Consider the following 17,015-nt stretch of genomic DNA (forward strand, 5'->3'; position numbering starts at 1 on the left):
GTACTTAAGAGAATGTGGTAGACTTCTTTCCATCAGAAAGTTTCCAAAAGATTCACAATACAGCAAACCTAAGTTCTGCTATAAGTATGATCAACTTAGAGATAAACAGTTTCAAATCCACAACAGTAATGATGATTTAGCAGACCACCATACTTCCATTATTTTGTTTTACTTACATACTTTTTAAGACCATTGCACATTTTGCTACAATATTGTTTATATAGTATTGTATTAAAGGTAAAAAAAAAATGGTAAAGCACCCCTGAATGGTTAAGACCAGTCAAAGGCGACTATGGGGTGTGGCACTCATCTTGCTTTCAGGCTGAGGGAGCCAGCGTTTGTCTGCAGACAGCTTTCCGGATCATGTGACCAGCATGACTAAACTGCTTCTGGTGCAATAGGACACCATGACGAAACCAGAGCGCACGGAAATGCCATTTACCTTCCCACCACAGCGGTACCTATTTATCGACTTGCACTGGTGTGTTTTTGAACTGCTAGGTTGGCAGGAGCTGGGACAGAGCAATGGGAGCTCGTTCCATCATGGGGATTCGAATTGCTGACCTTCTGATTGGCAAGCCGAAGAGGCTCAGTGGTTTAGACCACAGCGCCACCCGCACATTGTATTAACAGGTGTGAGACTAATAAAGGAGAGTGTCAGTTACAGATAGGTAGCCGTGTTGGTCTGCCATAGTCAAAACAAAAAAAATTCCTTCCAGTAATACCTTAAAGACCAACTAAGTTAGTTATTGGTATGAGCTTTCGTGTGCATGCACACTTCTTCAGATACACTGAAACAGAAGTCACCAGACCCTTCTATATAGTGAGAAGGTGGGGAGGGGTATTACTCAGAAGGGTGGTGGAAATGGGTGATTGGCAGATAGCTGTGATGAGCCTGATCATTTCTATTAAGAACCAGTACTGAAATTAAGCAAGTAGTTACATGTACTTTCAAGCACAAACAATAGCTCCAGGAACACAAAATATCATATTTATGGAAATGCAGTTATACAGTTGCAATTACATGAGCTGAATCTGATACTGACCTTCACATACTGGCTGCAAGCCAGACCAAGATCCATTAAGGAGGCATGTTCTTTCTGGGGAACCTCTCAGCTGATAACCCATTTCACAGGAGAAACGTAGCAGGCTTTTTATCTTGAACTCATCCCCAAGTCTGGACCCATGGGATGGCACTCCAGGATCGTCACAATATCCTGGGTTGTTTCCTGTAAATGCATAGTATCAAAAGGGTCATTATCAGGAGGCGTCAGCACGGTTTAGTATCAATCGGCTAACGACCAGCCGGGCATCAGCTCCACTTCAAATTCGGTGTGTCTTTGAGGTGTGCCCCAAAGGCACGTTACAAAACACAAGGCATCAAACAAATATTCCTGCCCAAGAGCCACAATAGGCCGAGTCTGCCTACCAAATACGGGTTTGAGCAACAGAGACTTAACTATAATTTAAGTTAGCATAGGTCTATGTCACACTGAATATAATCAGAGAAGAGCTGAAAATTCAGTGTCAGAACTCTTTTGCTCAAGATGCAGGGTTAGAAAGAAGGTAAAGTGCATGTAGAATGTGTTTTTGCTTTTGTTTCAAAGCCAGACTAATTATATGCACAAATAAATATATTATACATATAATACATGGACGAGAGTCAAGCCCCATCTGGTACTATATTTCTGCAGTATCATTTTATAAATATTTGTATGCAGTTATATGCATTGCTGTGTTGATTATGTTAGGAAACCTGGAGTGTATATAAATATAATAATGCATATAATATATGAGAATCGCTTAAAAAAAAACCTAGCAGAGCCAGTAAACATACAATCCACTCATTGCTGAGATCATCTTCTCTCCTCATTCTTATGGCTTCATGAAGACCCCAACTGAACTTAAGAAAAATCATGCCCAACAGCAGCACGAAGGATACAAATATTAGTGATACAGTGGTGCCTTGCAAGACGAAATTAATTCGTTCTGCGAGTTTCTCCGTCTTGCGGATTTTTCGTCTTGCGAAGCACGGATGCACCCTGGTATTAACGGTTTTAAGAAAACGGAAACAAACTCGCAAGACGTTTCGTCTTGCGAAGCAAGCCCATAGGGAAAATCGTCTTGCGAAGCAACTCAAAAAACGAAAAACCCTTTCGTCTTGCGCGTTTTCCGTCTTGCGAGGCATTCGTCTTGCAAGGTACCACTGTATGTCTATACAGTGGTACCTTGTGTTACGTACTTAATCCGTTCCGGAGGTCTGCTCATAACAGGAAACCGCTCGTAACATGAGGCACGGTTTCTCTAACAGCGACTCCTGTGCTGCCGGACTGCGACTTCCGCTCGCACCCTGGGGCAAAGGTCGCAACAAGGGGCAGAGTGCGTAACCCGCAGCATTCGTAAGGGGAATGGTACGTCACGAGGTACCAGTGTATACAAAAGTGTACTTCACTTGATCTTCCAAAATCAGGGAATATCCTTAGGATCTAGAGGCACTCCTTGTTATTGACTACTGAGCCATATAAAGGTAAAGGTACCCCTGACCATTAGGTCTAGTTGCGGCCGACTCTGTGGTTGTGCGCTCATCTCACTCTATAGGCCGAGGGAGCTGGCATTTGTCTGCAGACAGCTTCTGGGTCATGTGGCCAGCATGACTAAGCCACTTCTGGAGAACCAGAGCAGCGCATGGAAACACCGTTTACCTCCCCGCTGGAGCAGTACCTATTTATCTACTTGCACTTGACGTGCTTTTGAACTGCTAGGTGGGCAGGAGCTGGGACCGAACAGCGGGAGCTCACCCCGTTGCGGAGATTCGAACTGCCGACCTTCTGATCGGCAAGCCTTAGGCATCCCTACTGAGCCATATAACACATTCTAAATGGATGCTGGGTTAAGGAAGAAACTTTGGAGACAACATGTATCCCTACAGACCATAGATGGACTCAGCAATAGATCATCTTTCAGATACAAAAAGGTGTTAAAAGAAATCACTGTTATAATGAGAGTGAACGGCTAACCAAAGAGCAACTGAGAGCATAAAATCTGACTTATTAAACTTCACTTGCATTAAAATCTGCTGCAAGGGAATAGTTTTAATAATTTCAGCTACAAGGTCACATTAAGTCAATGCTTTCAAAGGTACCTGAGCAGTGAGGGAGAGTTCCACTCCAGCGGCTGTTTTCTTGGCATGCTCTAGTAGAGTTTCCTATGAGAGTTCGACTTCCTGTACAAGAGTAGCGAACTATAGATCCATACGTAAATTTGTCCCCTGACAGAATTGCATTGGTTGGGACTCCAGGGTGTCCACAAGAAATTGCTACAGTGCGGAAAAATAGGATTAGCATCTTCTGAAAGACAGCAATAGAGCCTTGTAAAGGTTTATAAATATAACATTACAATTCGGCACAATAAACATGCATTTGTATGAATGAATCATTGCTGTTCGTTTCTCTTGGTGCCCTTTTCATTTGTTCTTCACAAACCTCGGAGTGCAGGAAATAAACGAATAGAGAAGCAGATTCAAACTGTGATGAAACAGATCTGCTACAGGTAGGCCCAGGCATGATATAATTCTACAATTCTTCCTACCTGGGCCAAAATGACATTCACAAAACCATTTTAGCCAGTTAAAATCTTAACTAAGCAAACTAAATCTAGGCCCATAGAAATCTGGGTCTTTAAAAACAAGTAAACAAAAACACATAGCTTAAATTTGAGCTTGGGTAGGTTCTCAACCAGAGCTCTGGGTTTGAGAAGGAAAATTGTATGGAAAAAAAACATCAGCTGTGTTGACCTTCTGTTCCTGGTAATGGCTGGTATACTATTGCACACAACAGTAGATACCTTGTTAAGGAAATTCTCCCGAGAGCAGGACAAAATTCAGCATACCGACATTGTTAAATCAATTATTTACATGCACTTCAGTGATAACTGATGCTTCCTGGCCTTCTGGTGAATAAAATAAAGTAAAAATTCAGTTTGTTGCATACTTACGCAAACATTTGGGCAATGATCTGTCCCAAAAACCATTAGCTTTACAAGTCAGAGCAGATGATCCAAGAAGATAAAATCCTTTCTTGCAGTGGTACACCACAATGATTCCATACTTGAAAGACTCTGGGAAATTCTGCTGCCCATGGCGAACGGCATTTTCCACGAAGCCTGGATCTGAACAGTTCACCACTGAAATACAAGGTTTTTCACTACTGAATAGAAAAATCCAAAGGAAAATATTCATGGCATGCAATGTACAATTCAGTGCTGCTGAAAGCTCAATCCCACAGCCATTAATTAATGCCAAATACATTTGATTCAACATTTTGCTGGTGGATGGGCTTCCATAGCCAATCACTAAAGCTTTACATAATTGAAAATATGCAAAGAAATATACAATTTCTGTTAACTTGATGACTGTGGCGTTTTTATTTGGCACCAAGAGTGTCGTGTGCATTAAAACGGCACAGAAGTGGTATGATTCCTTACACTTTCGCACAGAGAAAGCTATGGTCGAAGTAAAGGTTTAAGACCCATAGTAGTGGTAAGTGACAGACTTAAAAGAGGAGAAAGGCTAAAACATTGATAGTATTTGTTTAGATCAGGCATCCCCAACCTTCGGCCCTCCAGATGATTTGGACCACAATTCCCATCATCCCTGACCACTAGTCCTGTTTGCTAGGGATCATGGGAGCTGTAGGCCAAAACATCTGGAAGGCCGCAGGTTGGGGATGCCTGGTTTAGATAAACAATGGTGAGGTTGGATGACATTGCAAATGATGTGGAGGGAGAAATGAGGGAAGCAGTAAGAAGCAGAGATAGGATAGTTGGGAGCACATGGACACACTCACAGCACACAGGGCAGGAAGAGGAAATAAAACCGCACACTGAGAATCAGGAAGGTATTGACGGATCAGCGAAACAAGAATTAGGCACACTCAAGCCCCACTGATTTCAGTGAAATGCAAGTGTACACAGCAGTGCTTTGGATTTAGTACACCTGTGTGTGGAAGGGGCTACCTCACCTGGAAAGGAGGGCAAAAATGTACATAAAATGTGCATACATTTTGTGCGATATGCAGAAGTGTACTCTATTTAGTGAGTGGGGAGGAAGGCCCCCAAATAAACCAGGGACTGTACATAATAATATATCTAATAGACAGAGTGTCAAAAAGTGAATTTCCTCCCCATGGATATATTTTCATGCTAGAAAAGGATGCTTAAAGGCACAAGAGCCTTGCTTTCTTCCAATGCCCAACTCAAACCATCGAGAAAACCTCAAGCTGTAGGAGTTGTGAACCTGTTCATTCAAGGACCAGAAGCTTACAGCAGCAACTAAAAAACAGTATCTGTTTCAGTCCTCTCTGTAATCAGTTAGAGCAAGCATTCAGAAGTTTGGTCCCCCCCCAAAAAATAACAGTAAAATCTGGTGACCAGAGATTTGTATAAGGCTACCTAGACACTACCTGTTTACTTTGCCATTGAGCTGAAATTCTGCAGAACATAAAAGGTGGAATCCTCAACAACTGTCAGCTAACGGGTAAAGAGGAAGGTGAAATCCTTTGTTTATTCAGTTACTTCTCTTTAGAAAAGAGGATTAAAATCCTGGAAACACTGTCTATAGAAATCATGGCACTGACAAACAAAGCAGAAAGATGGTTTATGGCTTGATATTTGTCTCCATCCCCCCCCCCCCCCCCGAGAAGGTCCAAGTCTTTTAGGCTTGACCTCTTTAGTCAGCAAATCAACACTGCTCTAGAGCTGTTGTCACAGACTGCTTATGGCTTGGCATACACACACATATAATTGCCCCAGTGAACCACCAGCTTCACCTTTTTGTGACGACGACTCATATTCATCTGGTAATTTTATCCCTATACCAGGGGGAACTCTCATAACATTAGTGACTGTCAGGCTGCAGTATGTAAACTTTTTCAACTGTCTTGTTTAACTTAAGTTGTTAAATGAGAAAGAAGCCTACCCAGCTAAAGTGGTACCTCGGTTTAAGAACGGTCTGGTTTAAGAACGATTCAGTTTATGAACTCCGCAAAACCGGAAATAGTGTCCCGGTTTGAGAACTTTACCTCGGTCTAAGAACGGAATCCGAATGGTGGAAGGGTACCGGTGGTGGGAGGCCTCATTAGGTAAAGCACACCCCGGTTTAAGAACGGTTTTGGTTTAAGAACGGACTTCCGGAACGGATTAAGTTCGTAAACCGAGGTACCACTGTAAATGGTTTTTGTTCTGCATTTTATTTCATTCGCCAGCTTTTAATTGTCATAACTGCAGATTGCAATGATATTGACCTGCCAATTAAAGAAGCCCGGCTCTGGCTTTGTGGGTAGTTCCTACTCATACATAGAAGTAGCCCACTATAATTAGTTTTGGGGAACTGGGGAACTTTCACATTCATCCCAAGGATACCTTGCCAACCCTGCCCCACACCTAAATTGAGTGAGTGGCCAAAATCAGGAGAGAAGATACTCCCACAACTGTATGAAATATACCTTTAATTCTAAGGGACAAAGCACTTTTCTTTACATATACATATATATTTAAGGCTACCGGGGGGAAAAGAATGAATGAATTGTGGCTTCAATTTAAGCTGCTTCAAATATAGAGCTGTACTAGCTGATTTCCCTGATTGCCCTTCACCCAAGGGACCCAGTTGTAAATCAAGGCGAGAGAGAAGGAGATTGCTTTCTCTCAATGACAGGTGCCAAGAGTTACATAGGAAATAAATGCAGGCAATCTGAATTTAGTCTGTTGAGAAATAAAGAAAGAAGGACGTTTAAATCTGCCCTGTTGACACTTGAACCTCATTTTGCATGGATTCAAACTCTTGATGCCAAAGTCAAATATTATTGTTCTTTTGAGACTTGGTACCTGGTGAAACTCAGCACTGCTGTGCCCTTATTCTAAGGAACAAGGAAGCAAAGGAGTTGATCCTCACAAACCCTTCATATTTACCCATTATCCACCACTATATCCCATCCCTATTTAAATACTTGTACTGACGGGAATTCTCTCTTATGAAGGCATATTGAAAGTTAGCACTTGATGTGTCTATTTAGTTATCAGTGTATTATTTATTTTTATTAAAACATTTGTATACTACAATTTCATTTTTTAAAAAAAATATCCAAATGGTTTGCAACAACTGGAAAACCCATAAAGATTTAAAATTACAGCTTATGAGCTAGGTATTACAGAAAATATTTTCTGGATTGTATGCACCAGCCGGGTGGCATTCTAAGTTGCAATTACTGGTATGTGCCTGATTTTATACCTATATGAGGGCTTGCTGTCTTTTATACAGGTTGCAAGGAACATGGTGCTACTACAAAAGAGTATTGTCTCCAAATATACACTACAGAGGCTTCCAGATGTGTGTTTAATGTGATATTAGTACTCCCCATGAATGCAAGTTTTACAATGCCCAAACAACACCATCGGCACAAAAATGCCTCCCCAATTTAATCCAGATTTGCAATTTCTGAGTAAAAAGAAAGCACATTATTGTGCATAAGCTATTTGTGATATTTCAGCAACCTTTCTGCCAAATTAAGCCCTCATCTGGAAAAACCCTATAATACACAGAACAATTTTCTCTACTACACTGGACTACTAGATTTTTTGGAGGTATGCGCATGACCCCAGCTCAGAGATGGCATTTTAAGTAACAACTCTGCTCTCTGAAATGTGCTATCCTGTCTTGAATTCACCCAGCGGCATTAAAGCTTAACTAAATAGCTAAATTTGTCAAAATTAGCAGCTTCTAGTTGCTTACTCAATGGAGGAAGTTTGACCTTGCTTAGCATTTCCCAATGACAATACTGTTTATATACAGTGGTACCTTGGTTCGTAATCCAAACAGTTCATTAACTAGGCTGTTCGTAACCCGAGGTACCACCGTACCAAATTAGCACCTGTGCAATTATTATTAATTAAATAGTGATATCTGCCCACAATCTATAAGATGGCAATAGGTTGATGGGGGGGCAGGGGGGGCTGGATAGAAGTAGAAGCAGTTGTAGAAGCAGCAACAGCTTATTTTCAAATAGGTTAGACTTCTCCAAAGGAAATAATTCTTCCAGTTACAAATTTTCAAAATGACTGGGAAGGGTGGTAGGAAGGGTTCCAACTGCATCATACTATCAAGGAAGAGCAGTTGTACATTTTTTAAAATAAAAAATCTTACCTCGGCATGTAGGTAAGGAACTGCTCCACTGCCCATTGCTCCGGCACTGTGCTTGGGAGGCGCCCTGAAGCAAATATCCAGTATTGCAGGTGAAGTTCACAACGTCGTTCAGATTGAACTCACTGCCATTGGTCATTCCGTGAGCGGGGTTTCCTGGGTGGCCACACGTGATTGCTTTTGAAAGGAAACACAGAACAGATTGCAAGCTTTTGGGAAGGGCACGTCGAGAACATCAACGAGTTATGCACTCTGATGCGTCGATCCAAAAAATATGTTGCGTGCGGATGGGTTAAATGCACACACAGAACAACCCCATTTGCAATGGCTTCCCCATCGATTTTAAAGGAGGAATCAGGAAAATATTAATAGAATGGCTGCACCCAACTAAAGTGGAAGCTGATACACACAGGAACTCCATATGAGTGAACAAAGGGATCTAGTATACAATATAACCTGCACTGATGGGCAATATATTCAAGGAGGCATAGCATTTTTAAAAGCAAGCAAGCAAGCAAGCAAGCAAACAAACAAACAAACAAACAAACAAACAAACAAACAACTGGTAGTAATTGAGCTCCCTTTGGATCAGACTGTATTGCCAAGGCTGAAATGTGAAAAATGGAAGTTAGCAGATCATGCAGATTTATTTATTTTTACTGCCATAAATGGTGGTTGAACAAAAGTGATCAGAAATCCAATTTATTGACAGTCGACGTGTGATGGCTCCCTGACCACCCCCCAGGCAGAAAGCCAACTTGTAGTGCTCGTTTGGATGAAACTGATGGGACTATGTGGGCGCTGTACATATAAGAACCTTAATTTTTATAATGGGAAAACAAAAAAAAAATGATAAACCATAGTGGTGGTTCTCCCTATCTGTGACGGGTCGCAAGGAGACAGCTATTAAGTCATCATCTAGCAAATACAGTTCACAAGAGATAAACACAGCCACAAGACTAAAGTTCAACATTGTCTTTCACTTCACCACAATCACCACTATGATATAATTTATGATATAAATATGGTGCCAACACCATACTAGGTGCTATACAGAGCATATAAGCAGCATAGTTCCTACCTTGAGGGCATATTATTATTTGTGCTGGATGTTTGACTCCCCCTGCCATTTTTATAGTTCCAAACAGGCAACAAAAACAAGAACTTCTGGTTGCCTGCCATACATGGCTGGTGGGTTGTGTTGGGTTTGGTGGTTTACAAGTTGTGTAGACTTGGAAATCTAACAACTTTTCCTCCTTGTGTGTGTAGTTGTGCATCTCAAAGGGCTTATCCCTAGTATACTCCCCAGCATAGTAAGAGCTATTTTTTAAAGGAAATGAATTCTAAAAGTAGACTATTTCTTAAAACGACTAGAAATTGGGAATGCTTTAAATATGTAACAAAAGGACTCTGTCCAGCTGTCCAGGAGAACAAGCAGATATGATAATGATATTTATATCCTGTTTGTAGTGGTAAACTAGAAAACAAAGGCATATTGCCTTGCCTCCTTCTTTAGCTTTCATAACTGATAGCTGCTGAGTGATCTGTCCTCCTGAGTGATCTGAATTTGCCTAATAACATATTAAGGGTTTTGTTACCTGACACTTTCTTCACCATGAATCCTACAATTCAGTGAGATGCCAGGAGAGATTATATGTGGTATGCTGTTGCAATGCAAAATTGAGGTTGTCTGTAAAAATTGCGGTAGTGAAGGACGCTTGTATTTAGATTATTGTCCTTTTCGGCAAATGCATATTGCACTCAGTCAGTTCCGGTTTACACCCCTCATTACTCTTGACAGATGCTGTTTTTTGTGATGCCTTCCAGAAACAAAAGGTCTCAGCCCTTGTGTCTCGTCTTACCACATCATCATTATTGTTGTCACACATTGCCAACCTCTTGACAGATCAACACTCTGCAATTGTTGTGTTTGCAAGTAAAGGCATATCAGAAAAATATGGCAAATGCAATATTCTTCTGTTCCCTCTTTTCATAGTAGCCTTTATGCAACAGCTGCATATTATTTGCAATATTAAGGTGTTTACAATAATGTTGTTACAGCTCACATTTAAAAACTGCTGTAACTGAGTTCAATGTGATAAAATTATTCAACAAGGCCTGGCTATAGCCAGGTTATGGCACCAGTAAAATGTGGTTATCCGTGTGAGGCATTTGAAATGCATTTGCACCATAGAAATCATACAATTACATGTTGATATTGGTAGTTTTATTTACAATCCTGCTCCTAACATGGAATGGCCTTTTTCTACAGCGGCAACTGTAGAAAAGGAGCCGTGGAACAAGTACACAGAATCGGAGCTAGATTTGGACCGGGTTTACCTAAGCTTTTCAAGCTCAGGATAATTGTATCATTTACATTACTACAGGTAAGAACACACCTGTTCCAACAGTTTTACATATTTATCTCCAAGATTCTAAAACCAACACTTATATGGTTATTGGTTTAGTTTCTCATATATCATCAAGAAGCTTAATATTTAGCCTTCCTGGTTTATACACAAAATGAGGAACATATGCACTGGTAAACTAAAACATATTTTACTGAATTAACTACTTTTTTAAAAAAAATATGCACTGACATACATAAAAATGACACAAAATCATGGAAGCGTTTCAACAGTTTTTAAAAGAGCAAGATAGCAAATTTAAATCACGCTCTAGTTTTAAAATATAACAGCATATAAATAATATATTGTATTATTTATATGATGTTAGCCACTCTGAGCCTGGCTCCAGCCGGGGAGGGCGGGGTACAAATAATTTATTGTTATTATTATTATTATTATTATTATTATTATTATTATTATTATTATTAAAATGTCTATCATTCAAACCTATTATAGTTCTATGATATAATCCTGCTACGGTAGTCTCTAAACCAATGATGAACATTGCATGTCTTTTACAAGACATTAAAAAGTACAGCACTCTGAGTACTTAGCATACATTATTCCAGCAACAAACTGGAGACACGTAAGGCAGTTTAGTGCTATGAACCCTACAGTATGACGGGCACGGTGTGCATTGCCCATTAAGTGTATGTGTAAGCCAGGATTTGGACTTGGCTCTTCTAGCTCATAGTTCCTGCTAGTTCCAAAAAACAACAACAACCCTGTCCAATTCTCGTAAGACATTTTGGAATTATGGTAATAGGTACATTTAGCAGCCTAATCACATGCTGTTGACTCTGCATTGCAGGAGAGCACAGGAATAGACATCAGGGTTGAGACTTCAGGCCACATGCTTGGGCTAGAGACTGATGATACTGCTTCCAAGTCTGGTGCTAAAGCAGCAGCATCAACCAATACTATCATGCAAATCTGAGCTTGGATTTGTGCTGTGTACACCCACTCCCATTTACTGTACTCTGAATCCCAGTGCACTCCCTGTTGCGAATTTTCCATGGTGCTTTGGCAGAAATGCTCAAGAGTTCCAGGTTCTTCAGTGCAGTGCAGTACATTTATTGTGAGCTATATATATACACAAAAATCTACAGGCTATAATACACGAGCAGTTCATACAGTCAAACAGAGTACCTGCCTGCAACTTAAGGAAAATAGGAATAGTGCTCTCTCTCTCTCTGACCACACTCTTCTACACCACCTACTTACACCACCCTTTAAACCGATGGCAGCCAATCAACTGACAGCACATTGCTGCTGAGTCTTTCTGACCCAGCACTTCCATAGAAAGTACTGCAGTCGCATCAGCTAGCAAACTCAAGCCTGCAGACTTGCTATCTCACACAGCATTCTGTGAATCCCAACACTCCCACCACTGGGTTGGGAAGCAGTGTACCCATTAATCACAACCCACACCTGTCCTGTTGCTTCTTATTAAATACTTCGTTTTGATGTGTGTGTCCCCCAACCAACTGCAATCTGAATTCGGGGAAGGGGGACACACCCAGCTGCATTTGAAGGCAGTTATGTGTACACATCCTTTTCTACCGGCTATTGTTAATCCTTCTTACCCATCTAAGAGCTGATCAGCTTGCTATTACTTAGAGAAGAATAGATCACTGGGAAAGGTGGTACTTACAGACACAAACTGGTGTTTGCCCAGACCATTTGTGGTCTTGCAAGCATATCCGAACAGACGTGCCGACAAGTCGAAAACCAGGGTTACATTGGTACACCACAGTGTCGCGATAACTGAAGCCGTCTCCACTAATGTGGCCATTTACAATAGGATCTGGAGAACCACAGTGTCCAGCTAGAATAGATGGAGGGGGGGCAGAAGAAAAGAACACAAACTTCACTTTCAGCTCACATGGCAGTCCATCGTCAACAAGAATAATGTTAAACAAAAACATTGCCTTAAGCCCTCAGCACCCCGCGAGGTATATCTGCAAAACTGAAAAACATTGCTATTGATTCAATTGTCCTTTATTTACAGTCCACTCTTCAACAAACATGCTCTTATGAATTTATTAAAAAGCTTGAAGCTTGGCCCCTTGGTGCAGATTGCAAGGCTGTTCTGCAACTGGCCGTGACAACGGGAGATGCACTTTCTTCCAGCTTGCGACTTAATTGAAAGAAATAATCCAGGCTTCTGCATGAGAGATTCCTCATGTTGAGGCGGTTGTGAAACTGCCCTATTCCCACATCTGTGCTGCTTGGGCAAAGTAGAAATTTGGGAAGCGGGGAGCATAGATTGCTAAACACACACAGTGAATTGCGAGCACTGCCATATGTATCCTGATATTCAGCTCTATGGAAACAAAGGTACATTTGTTGATGCTAAGCCCGGATAATCCTATATTGATTTTTGTTGTTGTTGTTGTTGTTCCTGCAGATGTGAAAATGAGAAGCTGAAATGCAATAGCTATTAATTGAAGTCAGATTTATTAAAACATAGGAGTTCTCAGGCTGGCTGAAAGGTAGTACTAACTTGGAACTTGCCATTATTATTTGTTTCTGAAGAAACCTTAACAGCCCATGTATATGTTCCATGTGATTCATTTCATTTACAGAGCATGTCACTTGGTGGATGTAATGATTTCCTGTCATTTTGAACCTAGTTAAATTAAACACCCTTACAGTTGACGAACTTAAGAAGCAAGGCAATAAAATACCAAATATATGAAATCTTCCAATCAAGCCAAATTAGCCCTAAGTATATTAAAGAGGCTGTTGGAAATCTATTTTTATAAACCATGCTTTCAGGATTTTTTTGGCGATAAAATGATGGACTGGTTCGATATTAGTTCACTGCAATAATTAAACATTTACACCAAAGCGACATGCATGGACTAACCTCCCTTTAAAAAAGTAAACATACACTGAGTGTTTAGGCCAAACTATTATGGAAGGGCCACCAACACTCTGGAATAGTTTTGGGGGGGGGGGTATATGTGGAGGGGACTGAAGTGAGAAGGCGAAATTGGAGAAAACCATTTTCTTATATTAGTGGATACTTCTGTTAGATCAAAAGCCACAAGCACAATGGCAGTGTTGGGAATCCTATAGGTATTTGAAAGGAAAGCATGAAAAGACAGCAGAATGAGCTGGTGAATAATAAACATATTTTGGAAACTTTGCAATAGGGAATAGGGTGGAGAGCTTCCAAACTTTAAGGATGCTTTAAGGTGAGTTTCTCACTGGGTTTTGGTGTTCCATATTACATGATCTTGGAACAGATGTAACAAGAAACCTTCATTGTTCCACTTTTTATTTCCAAATGTTGCAAAGACTGATTTGCATGTGCAGTTTCTCATAGTCTTCAATTCATTCATGTCTCTTCCTCCCATTATCAATGCCTTTATCCACATTGGTAAAACACTACAGAAAAGCAACTGGGGTGCAGTTTTAATTTTACATTGTGTTCTACCAAAGGGGGAAAGTACATGTGTTCAGTATTAAACCCTTTGTGTCAATCTAATCATTCTTTTTTGTAGCTTATTACATGCGTATGCATAAGAGATTGGGAGGGTGGACAAGCTAGATAAGGTGGAATTGATTGGAAACATGGCACAGTACATTATTTTAGAAATTTAATTTTTCCTGGTAGACTACTTGATTCCTTAGAAATTACCCTAGCAGACCAGACTCCAGAAGAAGTTTTTGGTTCTGTGATTTCTCTCTGTTTATGCAAGGCAGTGAGAACTCACAACACAATTAAGGAATGTAATGGAAGACAGCCACTAATTGGTTAAGTAGGGTAGGTACAGGGCACGTATCAATGATGTGAGCTGTAGATCAGCAACATCTGGAGGGTCAGAAGCTTTGTGTGTGAAAATTATGTATGTCTATAAATACCTGTGTTTATGCAAGGCTGCCCAATAATAATAATAATAATAATAATAATAATAATAATAATAATAATAATTTATACCCCACCCATCAGGCCACTCTGGGCAGCTTCCAACAAAATATTAAAATACAATAGTCTATTAAACGTTAACAGCTTCTCTAAAAAGGGCTGCCTTCAGATGTCTTCTAAAAGTCTGGTAGTTGTTTTTTTCTTTGACATCTGGTGGGAGGGCGTTCCACAGGGCGGGCGCCACTACCGAGAAGGCCCTCTGCCTGGTTCCCTGTAACTTGGCTTCTCGCAGCAAGGGAACCACCAGAAGGCCCTTGGCACTGGACCTCAGTGTCTGGGCAGAACGATGGGGGTGGAGACACTCCTTCTGGTATACTGGACTGAGGTCAGCACCAACACTTTGAATTGTGCTTGGAAATGTACTGGGAGCCAATGTAGGTCTTTCAAGACTGTTGTTATGTGGTCTCGGTGGCTGCTCCCAGTTACCAATCTAGCTGCTGCATTCTGGATTAGTTGTAGTTTCTGGGTCACCTTCAAAGGTAGCCACACACAGAGTGCATTGCAGTAGTCCAAGTGGGAGATAACTAGAGCATGCAGCACTCTGTCGAGATAGTCCACGGGCAGGTAGGGTCTCAGCCTGCGTACCAGATGGAGCTTATAGCAGGCTCTACAGTGCATACCCTTATAGTTTATAGTGCATAATTGCTTTAAATATTAGGACTTCTGTTCATTTATGCATGCATGAGGTAGGATATAAAATGTTATAAAAATCACTTGACAAAATTCCGATTGACAGTAACAGACTGTAGATTAGTGCAAAGTCAGAACAGCATGCACAGACCCCATTGATTTCAATGGTACTTTGATACAGGGCAATAGTGCATAGGACTGCACAAAATGTTTTGTATTAAAATGGTCGCAAATATGTACCTGTAACTCCTGAACACACACATATTAGCACTATTTCATAAAATAACTCTTAAGTGTATTGGCTGGGTATATATTGAGTAATGCTTGAACATGCTCAGATTTCTCCCTCATTAAATTACTCACCACTGAAATCTAAACAACCACTTTGTGAGCTATACATCCAAACTGAAATGAGTGACAACTGCAATTAATTTTGAGGCAGAAAATATTAACATCAAAGCAGTAGGGGCAAGAGGTCAGACTCAAAAATATAACTTCTGAGCTGTAACATGCTTATGGTAATGACAAGTTCCTGATTTGTGAAGTTAAAATTGGAAATGAGCATTTGAACTGAATATATATATATATATATATATATATATATATATATATATGCAGGTTTTGGTGTCCTCGGGTGTCTTCCCGTGTAAAAGTTGGGGTGTCTAGGCGACGTTTCGACGAGGTCTCACTCGTCATCTTCAGGCTGGTGCTTTCGGCTTCTTGTTACTGGAACAGAGCAGGATCTCAGTGTTTGAGTTCCTATAAATACTGTTGAGGGGGTGTGGTGTATAGCCTCCAATGTTCTGGGCAGAGAGGAAGTTCCCAGGCTAGTGTGCCTTTTCTTCTTTTGTTCCTTAATTACTTGAGGGATATCTTGAGTGATTTCTTGAGTGATATCCTGAGTACCACTTAGGTGGGTCATTAGGTGTGGATTAGTTGCTAAAGTCTTTGTGTCTTGACCTCTTGAACTTTGTGAAGAGTTTTTCTGAGAAGATGGCTGTACTGCACTTAGTTGTGCTCTGGCTTGGCTTCGTGTATAGGGGCGAGCTGTGGTTTTGTGGCCTGTGTCAGCCAGATCTGTGTAGGGATTGCAGGGGGGTGCAGCATCCGGAGGTGCCACCATGGTTTGGCTACTGGATGGTGTCTGTAATTTATCTGTGGAGAGGGTCTGGGTTTGGGTCTGGTGTGGTTGATTGGTGATGGCGTTCTGTGTGCCTCTGGATCTGGTGTCAGTTTTTGTGGGGAGGGCTAATTTCCAGATGTCTGGCAAGCGGGATGTGTCGTCACGCTTGTTCATGTTGTGAGGGTGTTTCTCTATCTCGATGGCTTCCATGATTATTCTCTTGTGGTGATGTTCCATGTTAAAGAGCAATTTGGAATCTGCAAAATTAATTTCGTGTCCTGTTTCTTTCATGTGTTGGAAAAGAGAGGAAGTTTTTTCTTCTTTTTTGACGGCATTCTTGTGTTCTGCGATACGTGCATTTATTCGTCTGTTTGTTTGTCCAATGTACGTGGCTGGGCAGACTTTGCAGGGTATTTCATAGACCCCTTGGTTTTCCAACTGGATTTTATCCTTGGGGTTTCTGAGGATATTGGCTATTTTTTGGTTGGTGCAAAAGGCTGTTTTGATATTGTGTTTATGGAGGATTTTGCTAATTTTATCTGTAGTGCCCTTGATATAAGGAAGGAGGGCCATGCCATTGTTTTCTTCTGTGTCTTGGTTTTTGGGGGGTGTTTCTTTTTGGATTAGCTTCGTAACCCTGTTTTGCTGGTTTTGCTGGTTTTGCTGGTACCCTCACAACATGAACAAGCGTGACGACACATCCCGCTTGCCAGACATCTGGAAATT

General features: G+C 40.9%; 1 protein-coding gene across 2 annotated transcripts in view; it reads right to left on the reverse strand.

Annotated features, from left to right (window-relative positions):
- CSMD1 (CUB and Sushi multiple domains 1) overlaps nucleotides 1–17,015 on the reverse strand; it is a 355,527-nt gene that overhangs the window by 39,871 nt on the left and 298,641 nt on the right. For both annotated transcript variants that reach the window (XM_081905886.1, XM_081905887.1), the window contains exons 48-52: nucleotides 12,254–12,427; nucleotides 8,195–8,368; nucleotides 3,994–4,182; nucleotides 3,143–3,316; nucleotides 1,047–1,229 (exon numbers count right to left, since the gene is read on the reverse strand). In XM_081905886.1, coding sequence (XP_081762012.1) covers nucleotides 1,047–1,229; nucleotides 3,143–3,316; nucleotides 3,994–4,182; nucleotides 8,195–8,368; nucleotides 12,254–12,427 — 894 coding nt within the window. The remainder of the gene's footprint in view (nucleotides 1–1,046; nucleotides 1,230–3,142; nucleotides 3,317–3,993; nucleotides 4,183–8,194; nucleotides 8,369–12,253; nucleotides 12,428–17,015) is intronic.

The sequence above is a fragment of the Podarcis melisellensis genome (assembly GCF_964234715.1).
Source record: "Podarcis melisellensis genome assembly, chromosome: 3".
Taxonomy (NCBI): Eukaryota; Metazoa; Chordata; class Lepidosauria; order Squamata; family Lacertidae; genus Podarcis; species Podarcis melisellensis.